At 40.7% G+C, this 11,267-nt stretch overlaps 1 protein-coding gene across 2 annotated transcripts in view; it reads left to right on the forward strand.

Moving 5' to 3' along the window:
* ALG5 (ALG5 dolichyl-phosphate beta-glucosyltransferase) overlaps positions 1-9,034 on the forward strand; it is a 227,600-nt gene extending 218,566 nt beyond the window's left edge. For both annotated transcript variants that reach the window (XM_078657186.1, XM_078657187.1), the window contains exon 10: positions 8,729-9,034. In XM_078657186.1, the coding sequence (XP_078513312.1) occupies positions 8,729-8,844 (116 nt within the window). In that variant the 3' untranslated portion in view covers positions 8,845-9,034. The remainder of the gene's footprint in view (positions 1-8,728) is intronic.
* The last annotated feature ends 2,233 nt before the right edge of the window (positions 9,035-11,267 follow it).

The following is an 11,267-nucleotide window of genomic DNA, read 5'->3' on the forward strand; positions in this document are numbered from 1 at the left end:
AGTTCTTGTCGAAAATTAGTTCTAATGATCTCCCTGAGTCAATGATCTGAGGAGTGTAGTTGAGGACTTTTATGGTGTTTCAACCAGTTTTCAATAACCAGCAACCTGTATGAAGATGGGTACAATTACCCCATTCCTGCAACAGGAAGGTGTAAAAATACACTTCTCTTGAAATCATGTATCGCATAAAAATCAGGAAGATAAAATAAGCTGCTCGCTTTCCAGCTATTCAGCTTGATAACAAACTGAAGTCACAATTTGGGGATTTGTGCTGGATATAGGACATGTATGTAGTAGAAATAACAAAGGCAAACTGGGTGGGAGGATGAAAAAACCTACAGTGGTCTGCAGTTATCCCACAGAAAAGTTATTGATTCAATGGGCACAAAATTATTAGCTAAGGTTTGTGGGAGGGTTAAACTTTATACTATGTATATATTATAATGTTGGTTTACATACCTCCAGGTTCTTTGGTTGGCATTAACAAGAGGCTACTAGGGATGTGGTACTGCCTTGTTTGAGGATAGGTGTGGCTGCATATTGCAAGGTTTTGGTTTCTGAGTTTGTCTGTGTTCACTGATGTGTGAAGAGTGTGGCAGGTGTAACTGGAAGTTTGCGGATTTCGGAGCATGTTTGGAAGGTTATTGATTAATGTAGAGTGCTGATAGTGATGTATTCATGCTTTTTAACCGTGGTTAGAAAATTAGTTTTTTAACGGAAAGGGGCTGTTACTCCCCTAACAAAAGATGGACGTGCTTAGATTCTTTATGACCCAAAGAGCACACACTTGTGTTTAGGGGGAGGATTTCCTTAGGGCTGGTGTTCAAAAATCAGATTGAAGAAAAATCTGCAGCAGTTCTATAGTCCACATGGTCTGGATCACAGTCAGGATGACACAGATGAACATCCGTTTACAATGATGGCGATTTTTATATGGGCCTTCAAGCCAGTGGGCTGGAAATTTCCTCATATACCAGGTAGAATTTGCTCCCACCTCCCACCCCATATCCCACCGGGCCCTCAACTGAAGAATTGGCCTCTATCGTAGTGGTCAATTGATGTGCTGCAGAAGTCATTGATCTTCAGTTACCTTCTCTAGAAGTTAAAACAACCACGCTCACAGACGTCTTGCAGCCTGGGCGGACTTTTTCCGAACCATTCTTACAGGTGGATGAATAATTGATAGACACAATAATGGGTACTTGGGAAAAACTGTGTTCTTGTCGTACAGTAAATACTCAAGTGGCCAGAAGGCATAGACATGCTCTAAAAGACCCAACCTTCTTAACCTAACATCCTATGCTGGAAAGCTTGATGGGTCAAGCATCCACCAGCAGACTTAACCCAAATTCATTGCAGATAGAGAGTCAAAACATGCAGCAGCTTGTGGAAAACAAATATTATCCTCTGCCCTCCTAGCTTTAAGACTAGTCTATGCAGTGTACTCATTGGATGATAGTCGCACCATTGTAGGACATGGTAAGCAAGACTTTACAGCTGTCCTAGATCAATCTAGATCTACCTGAAATAAATTAACCAGCATTCATGGGATGCGGGGAAGTAAGTCAGTTGGTCAGGACTGGACACTGTCCACTGTTGGGCAGGGCAGCAGCTTTATGCTTAGACGCCATGCTTGGATGAGATCGTAAGTTTTTCAGCTGACTTCCAGGTGTCCCTGATGAACATGCCACTTGACTGGACTTCGTCTGGAAAAAAGACTCTGTGCTACAGCGATTTAAAGTAAATCAGGGCAACAACACTCTATTTCAACCTTTCTGTGCCTGTATGGCAGTATACCTAACAGTTCTCCCCCTTTTGAGACTGTGGCAGAGGTTCATAAAGGATAAATAATTTTGAGACCGACGTCAGGGATCAGACCGACTGCAGCCAAGTCCTCAGGGGTCAGTGCACTGCCCACTCCCATGCCTCTGCCCCCGCCACAGCCACAAAACTGATCTAACCTGGCCCCCTTGGCACATGGCTACCCTGCCACGGATGGTAGAGCATCACATATGATGAATGAGTGCTCCAGATTGTCCAACGAGCATATGCCTTACCATTCCTGGTTGATATGCCAGTACAGACCATCTTTTGAAGAAGCATCCACCAGAAAGAGTAGTACAAAAGGTAAGGTATTGGTTCTTCTTGGAATTGAAGCCTGGATACAAGATTGGAATTATGGAAGTTAGTGGGTAATATTAGTAATAGGAAAAAAAGGAGTAGTGTTTATCATTTACTTAATGGTAGAGAACAACCTGCCATCTGAAATGCGAATGGTGAGCAATTACAGTGCCCAATATTTTTCACGCAAAGTTATATTTCATCCATGAATTCCAGTAATTGAAGACTCATAAGCAGTTGCTGTGATTGTGTGATTTATTTAGAGGAGTGCAAAAAAATTAAGAGATTCGGTGTCTGTGGATTTAGCAGAGGTTCTCATTTGAGTAATTGCTGGCGGAAAGTTTAGCTACCTCTATTTAGTCCCATTTCAGGTGAAGGTCGCACTTGTATATACAACCACTTATCACAGAGACCAATTGAAAGAAAATTTAGCTGGAGAGAGCACATTAAGTTCAGTATTTACTATAGATAAATCAAGAGAAACAAAGGTTAGGGAGTGAAGAGGTAGTGCTTAACTAGACTACTATAGTGGATACATCCTCCTCTCTGCAATTAGTTAGAAAACAACCACCGAGAGGTTGCTGTATGTCTAGGTTTTTAAGGCATACACATTATTTGTTAAAATACCCCTCACACAGCAAAAGGGCCCTTAGTGTCTTGCTTCATCATCGGGGTCTTCCCGCCCGCTGCGGGACGGGGCGTGCTACGACTGGTGACCACGCTGGAGCACTCAGTTTGTAAGTGCTATGTGAGGTGTATTCGTTGTGAGTGAAAAGGGTCAGGGGTGGTTGAGGAATGTGATATTTAAAAGGTACCTGGCCTTATGGATTCAAAAAAACTTTATTTGGTCATAGGCTGGTACTGTTACAAAGTGTGGTGCGGAGAAATCACGCTGATAATGTGCTGATTCTCCTTGGTAAAGTCAACATGTTTCGAAGCTGGAACGCTTCTTTGTCAGGACGGAGTAAGATCCCTCTGTCACTCACTATTAGGCTATCAATATGTGAAGAAATATGTGAATATGTACAAGTGGTTTTAAAATACGATACCTATGTGGTACGGGTTAGCATTTTCTATAGCTTTGTCAGTATTTCTGAAAATAAGCTAGAAACGTAAGGAGTCAATGCTTCATGAGCCTTCGGGTCGAGAGGTAAAAATGAAACTGTCATGAAATGAAATGAAATGAAAGTCGTGGAGTCCTCGCTTCCTCTCTCTCGCCGCCCACGGTTCCGTGGGCGGCGAGAGAGGAAGGGAGTTGAGAAAATGGGTGGTGGCCATATTCGGGGTAAATGTCTTGTTGAAAAACAAGCAGAAACTACTTATAGGTTAGAAAAGCAAGTTATACCATTGCATTCCCAGTTGGGTGGACTTCCATGCTGAAATTAAGAAAGAATGTGTAAGAAACCTTGTAAAGATCTGTAAAGAGCGTATTGATAAACCTGGTAGTCCTTACTTTATGTTTAGTTTTTGCTCTGACACTGAATGTTTCGGTAGGTGGTCAGGTTGGGGGGGAAGGGTTGATATGGGATATACAGTGCATCATAATGCACAATGAAGGTAACTCCAAAATGTTATTACATAAGAAACCAGTCTAAGAGGGTGACAGTCATACTGAGGGTGTTGGTCATAGTAGGAAATTGTGTTCAAAGGTATATATCAATGTGAAGTAAATTGGGTTTTTTATCAGGTTAAATGTGAGTACATAGATGGTTACTGAAAATCATGAACTGCTCTTTGGGTTAGCTTCTGGTCCTGGGCTTATACAGTACAATGATTTTTCAAGGATTGTAAAGTCAGATTGTGAATAAAAATGTATGTGGTGGCTATAAACGTCTGTGAAAGCTACTTGTTTTTCAGAGGTTTGCATCTCATTGTAGAGCAGTTAGTAGGAAAGTGAATGGTAATTTCTGTTATTACAGTGTAAAGTCTTGACAATCGAGCCCTAAGGGATTAATTGGGGTGTCACTTGCACCTAAATGTGTGGATGAAGTGATTACAGAATTGGCTCTGAAGTCTAAAGAGACTGTATGGTTGATGGAATCAGGGCACTTGACTCCTTAATATGTGAAAGTATTCTCAATAACAGGCTTTCATGAAAGAATGTTTAACCCTACAACCACAAGCAAATGAGACTGAGGTTACAAAAGTAAGTAATATTAAACCTAATGGTGCAACGAAGTTACCAGATGGCATTAATAAATTGGTAACTTCAGTTGATACATATCCTGTCGTGTAGCTCCACTTCATTATTGATTCCAGATATAACTGACTCAGTCTTGAGGATCCAAAGATAGTCTCTTCTTCATAGCAATAGCTCATGGGGGCCTACTCCTCTGCGTAGACTTGGAATAGGTCGATCCCGAAGAAAATTAAGATTCTCTTACGTTTAATTTTTTTTAAGTGTTCAATGAGTTGTAACTTAAGATTGTTCTTTTGAATGTTCCGAAAGTGCTCCTGTATTGTCTTGCACTGCCTACATAAGGGTTTCTACATGGACTTAGTATGATTTAGATAACATACGTTGTATTAGACCAAATACGTTAATTTACACAACATTTGGCAGAAAGCTAGCTTTTGTTACGAAGATTGTGCTTTTTTTACTATTTGGTGTAAATCCGTTCAGTAGTTGGGGAGAAATTTAAGAGAAAAAAGATCTCTGGTTGCAGTTATTTCGCAGCGAATTCACAAAATCTGCGTGCCCAGAGAAACACTGTGAATGGTTGGCCGCAACCTGAATAGAAAGTTGTGGCCACCATTTTATGTATCAGGACGGTCCATCTTTCTGAAGTTAAAAATGAAAACTGGTATAATTGGTCAGGTAAGTGGAACCCTGATCCCCAGGGTGAAATAAAGGGGTCTGTGAGGGACTCCTGATGGGTACAATATATTGAAATAAGGTGTTCAATAAATGATTCACAAATTAAATGTGAAAAACCCATGAATACTAAAATAAAATTACATTTAAATATTAGCACACTTGCCCGCAATTTCACTTAGAGAGACAGACACACACACAGACACACACAGACACACACACAGACACACACAGACACACACACACACACACAGACACACACACACACACACAGACAGACACACACAGACAGACACACACAGACAGACACACACAGACACACACAGACACACACACACACACACACACACACAGACACACACAGACACACACAGACACAGACACAGACACACACACACACAGACACAGACACACACACACACACACACACACACACACACACACACACAGACACAGACACACACACAGACACACACACAGACACACACACACACACAGACACACACACAGACACACACACAGACACACACACACACACACACACACAGACGCACACAGACGCACACAGACACACACACAGACACACACACAGACACACACACACACCCAGACACACACACACACCCAGGCACACACAGACACACACACACACCCACACACAGACACACACACACACACACACACACACACACACACACACACAGACAGACAGACAGACACACACACACACCCAGACACACACACACACCCAGACACACACACACACACACACACACACACACACTCACACCCCCCCCCCCAGTAACAGACCCAATCAGAGACTTAGGTACCCAGTTACAAGTAGTGTGATGCCTGTGGGGGAGTTAAGGTGGGAAGGGGTGAGAGATCGGGGTTATGGTGGGGGGGGGTTGGCCGAAGGCCGCCCGGGGTTAGTTGTAGGTGTGATGACTGGAGGGTCTGGCCCTGCAGACAGTCCCCCTGCTCTTTACAAGAAAATGTAGAAGTTCACTGGAAAAGAAACAAAAGTTACAGGGACGTTATAATTAGGTTTTGAATTTACACATACAGAGCTATAGAAAGTCACCTGTTGTAGTTTGTTATTTCAAGTAAATATATTGCGTGCCCTAAGGTAACTATAACTTGCGCCCTCGCCACGCTCTGTCAGTTACCCCAGATATTACTACATCATGACATCTTTAATAACATTAGTGATCGCAACACTGTAACATTTGCAGTAACATTCTCAATGATTAAAACTGTGCATGGTGAGATCGCGAGCAATAGTTACCTTAGGGTATGAGTTATAGTTACTTGAAATTATTTGAACTGTAACAGGTGAATTTCTATGGTTTGTATGTATAAACTCAGAGCCTAACTAAATAGTCCCTGTAAGCTTTATTTAATTTTTTTTCTTTCAGTGAATATTATATATATTGGAAACATCATAAAAATGTTACTAGTCCTGCAGGTCTAGAAACTTGAATAATCTGCTCGACCGAACTATAATGTAATTGACCCGTGAATTGATCTCAAATTGTGTGATCCTAGGCAAATATTGTGTCTTATGGAGTCGCCTTATTAATCATTATCACATAGGAGAGCACCTTCAAATATGTAAGTTTACTATTTCTGCAGCACAAAAAAACTCTTTATTTACTAGTCTAAACGTTTGCTTCATGTATATTAAGAATCGAGCCCACATATAGGGACACATGATCCCTGGCTTGCCTCTTAGTTCACTGATAGCATTGTCATCTGGGCTGGAGCAGGAATATTTTAAAAACTCACTTTTCATAAATATATTACTAAAGATTGATGTAGGTGTGCACTATCATTTACAGATAGCATATTTACAAAAATGTCCCACTAACATGTAGTTTTACTGAAAAAACTATGTAGCGTAGAAGCAAGTTTGTAAATTGAGTTTCAGCATACATATTTTACCATTTGCACATCTCCAAATAGTGTTCTGATTGTTTTGTTCCTATAAACAACTTTTTATCAACACAGAATTACAAACCTGTGTCTTCATAACTGGTGAAATATATTTGTAAAGTTTGAACAGTTCACTTGTTGGCTATTTCAGTTTTGTATCAGGCTGTAATATTTCAGTCTTTTTTTCTATCATTTCACATGCTTTGCACAGTGGGATTATCACACAATTCACTTTACAAAATCCTTTCACTTCAGTCACAGAGAGAAAAGTAAATGTAGAAAGAGAATGTGACTGTTGACCTCTGTCTCTGAAAGCCAGCAAATGTGACAAGATAACAAGATTTAAAGACATCTTTATTGCCCATGCACTTTGTAAGCAAGCATAACACTTGTTGTCAGCTGCCAAAATGGGCCAGCAGGTCCTAAAAACAGCTTGTCCTGGTTAAATAGAGAGAGAGAGAGAGAGAGAGAGAGAGAGAGAATATATATGTGTGTGTGTGTGTGTGTGTATGTATGTATATATATATATATATATATATATATATATATATATATATATATATATATATCTCAATCCAATCCTGGTTCTGCAATCAATGAAAACAGGCACAGACTCCGTGGGTTCAAGATCAAAGATACTTTATTCCAAAAACGACCAGACACGTTTCAGCGGACAAGTCCGCCTTGTTCACTACATCTCATATATGAATCGAGCGCAGAGTTTTTTCGACCACTGGAAAGCATGGCAGTTCAGTGACAGGTATAGCGCTTTGACCCACTGGGGAAAATACTGGTCACATTATTGAAGAAATGAACATTGCACCCACTTGGGAGTTATTAACTACATGTACCAGAAGGCACAGGGTGTGCCACGCCCTAAAGGGCAGGTGCTTTAAGTAGTGGAAAATAAACGCGATGTTTTAATTTCTGTTCCATTGCCACTGAAGAAAGGTCTTTGCAACCTGAAACGCGTCTGGCAGATGAATATGGAAAGCCTGAATCTGACATTTTAACTGCTGGCAAGTGCTCGAGTGCAAATAAACGAACTCTATTTTGAAGCTGCCTGTGGTCTTCTCTCATGTGCTTCCTGGAATGTGTGGATATATATATATATATATGCAAAACGTTATGCTTATCAACCTACTTGAGAAGTACAGACACTTCTGATGTAGTGTGCTGTGAAGTAAAGCTCTGCATTGTAAAAGCTTTTATAATGTAATAACTGCAGTGTAATGACCCAGGCGGTAGAATGCTACAAAGAATTGGCTTACAGGCACTTTAAGGCACATTGCTCTACCCCCTTCATCAGATCCTCCAGATTAATATAACTGATTTTGTGTTCATTTTTAGACCAGGAATGTGTGGGAAAACATGTCCATTTGAGGAAATAGTTACTTTACTTTTCTAACGTTCTTTCTGATAGATGCTCCTTTAAACCTTTCCATTGATCCTCACCACCCTTCTACCTTTCGCTTCCAGAAGCTATGGTAGGGTTATTCAGAAGCGCTTATTTCTGCATTTGGTCTTACATCAACCTTTTTCATTCATATCATTCAAGTCTTGGACTGAGGCAACACCTTTAAGGATGATAGAAATTTCTATGAGGTTTTTTGGAGACTGATTCTGAGTATTGAAAATGTATTTAGTTTGTTGGCTCAAAATATTTCTAAGTTGAGTAATGTGCAGGAAGATAGTTTCCATTTGAAAAATCAAAGGTAAGTAACTTGCCATTTGAAAAATCAAAGGTAAGTAACTTGCCATTATTTCCAAACAAAGGTGCGTATCTGTTTATGATTAGTTTTGAACGGATTAATGATTTTGTTTGATGTGGAGTAACGGTTATTTCCCTGATTTTAGGTTCTAAATTGGTTCCCTTCTGGAGTTGGCTGCAAATGGGCAGAGACCTCATTTTTATACGACTGAGATACCTGACCAGGGCCTGGAAAATTGAACCACTGGAAAAAAACAATTAGACAGTGACTGTTGCCAAAGTGATGGACATACATATCGAAAAGAAGAACTGTTAACTTGAAGGGGCAGCAGGTGCTCCTTGTGTCTGATGCTGACTGTGTTCATTGTATGCTGAATGTATTTTTTTGTAATAAATATACGGTGCCCTGGTGAGTTGTGTACAATTCTCCGTAGGGCGAACAACACATTTAAGTATTTGTCTCCTGTTATCTGTTTCTTGATCACTGAAACGGTATCCTCAAACATATGATGAGTTTACTCCTGCATGAAGCAGAGCCTTATCTGCATTAGCTAAGTATTTTTTAATTTTTTATTTTGTTTCTCTTACTGTTGATTCAAACTGGCCACATTAACTGTTCATATGTTCAAATCCTACTTTACATTTAGTGAAATACCTCGGTTGACCGGACCTTGAATATCTCTGCACACACCAGACATAGGCTCACAACCTTACAGTCTTAGAAAGACAAACTGTCCTGGCCAGAAATAAGAATTGGCCCCTACATCCTGATATTGTTAACGCTCTCAGCTGTCTTAAGCACTCCCTCATTTACTCTTCCCCAGTGGAATTCCCTGGCAATGCTTTCGCTGATTCCAATGCTGCCTATCTGACGGCAACCAGTACACTCCCATGGGATTCTTCAGCTCACAGAATATCCTTGTTCCCTGTGGAGTCCACCAGGTCCCCATGCAACCATGATTCATACTGTTATATCTTAAGTGTGATTCACTGGCAATGCCCTTCACTGGGTTTCGTGTTGCCTATCCTCCTGCCACCAGATCAATCATCTCAAATGCTCCTTGTCACCTGCAATGTCCACAGAGTTAAATACTGATTCCAGTTATCTTTGTCTTCTACTTGGAGCCTCTCCTCTACTTAGCATTAGAAGCATCAAACCTCACCAAACCGCTTACAACACACAACTCTACTTAAAAGTCTCCTCCACTCCAGAATTCCAGTGCTTCAAACAATGCCCGTATCTCATACCCAACCGGATATCCTGCACCTATCTGATCCTCATCCCCACCAAAGCAGAATTCTTATTTGCCTAGAACAACAACCTTTGAGGCCTCGCTTAACAACATAACCTTGAACGATAAAAACCTTAACCTTTACTCAGTACTATGTCTCTTCCCTCAACCCTGGATATTAACCTCACCCTGAAGAAACGCCACAAAGAAACTCAAGATGACTTAGTATAAGCGCTGTACTAGAGAAATGGCCCATATTCTGCATAGAAAGTGACATCAAAACTACTGTTCAAGCCATTTTGCTCTTGCTTTTTGCAAACAACAGACAACAACTAGTCAAGGCCTTGCTCAACAATATAAACTGGCCAGAGCTATCAAGTCCAACCTGCACCAAATTATTATTGTGCAGATCTTTGATCAAACACAGTAGCCCACTTGGAATTCTCCACGCAATGAGCTTTTCCCAAAGAACACCCATATCTACTGTGTCAAACGCTGTACGAAAATCTATCAAACAGCAATATAGCTTTTTATTTACTGCCACATATTTCTTAATAGTGCCCCATAATGCAAAGTAATGATCCACTATGGAATTGACCTCCCGAAAGCCACCCTGCTCACTAGGAATGATCTTCTTCTCTTGAGCCTAGTCCTCGACATGAAATGATAAGAATTTAAAAACCAAAAACCTTCTCAGAAATAATTAGGAGGCATATTAACCTCTAATTCGAGAGCAGATTACTGTACCCTTTTTTCAAACTGGGCTTCACTGCCAAGCTTTTCCATTAGGATGGATAGGACCCAGTTGTAACTGTCCAATTAAATAAGTGACCATAAACTCTTGCCCACCAGATGCAATTTTCCTTGATCGACACTGCAGGTATGTTATCAGGTCCCGCAGCCCTAGTTAACTTAAAACAATCAATTGTCAACTTGATCTCTTTGGCCGAGAACCAAATGCAGACCAAACTCGTATTTTGACACAATACTGAGTTGGCCTGCGTAGGTAATAAGCCAAAAGAGATCCTCCAAATATGATGCCCATCCATCCTCAGTGATCATACAGGTAGGCACCCCCTGGTGAACATTGCTGCGTTTATTCACCTTTGCCGAAAAGCTCTTTGGTCCCTATGCTGAATTATCACTAACATATCTGACCAGTTCTTGTGGTAAAAGGCCGTTTTTTTACTCACTGAGCAATTGCCCATACTGCCTCCCTAGGCACTGCAGATTTTCCCCCAACAAATATTAGACCCTTGCTTGTCCTGTCTTGTTGCCTTCTTCAAACAGGATTTCAAGTTCTGACGAGAAAAGTCAATTATCTTACATTACTGCCTTATCCTATCCCCTGCACGCTATAATTATTCACATTTGCTTGAATACACACTAGCATATTTTCTAAAACCCATATTGTACCAAGCAATTTAATTTGGGATTGACTCCCAAAAGTACA

Source organism: Lissotriton helveticus, chromosome 8 (genome assembly GCF_964261635.1).
Source record: "Lissotriton helveticus chromosome 8, aLisHel1.1, whole genome shotgun sequence".
NCBI classification, from domain to species: Eukaryota; Metazoa; Chordata; class Amphibia; order Caudata; family Salamandridae; genus Lissotriton; species Lissotriton helveticus.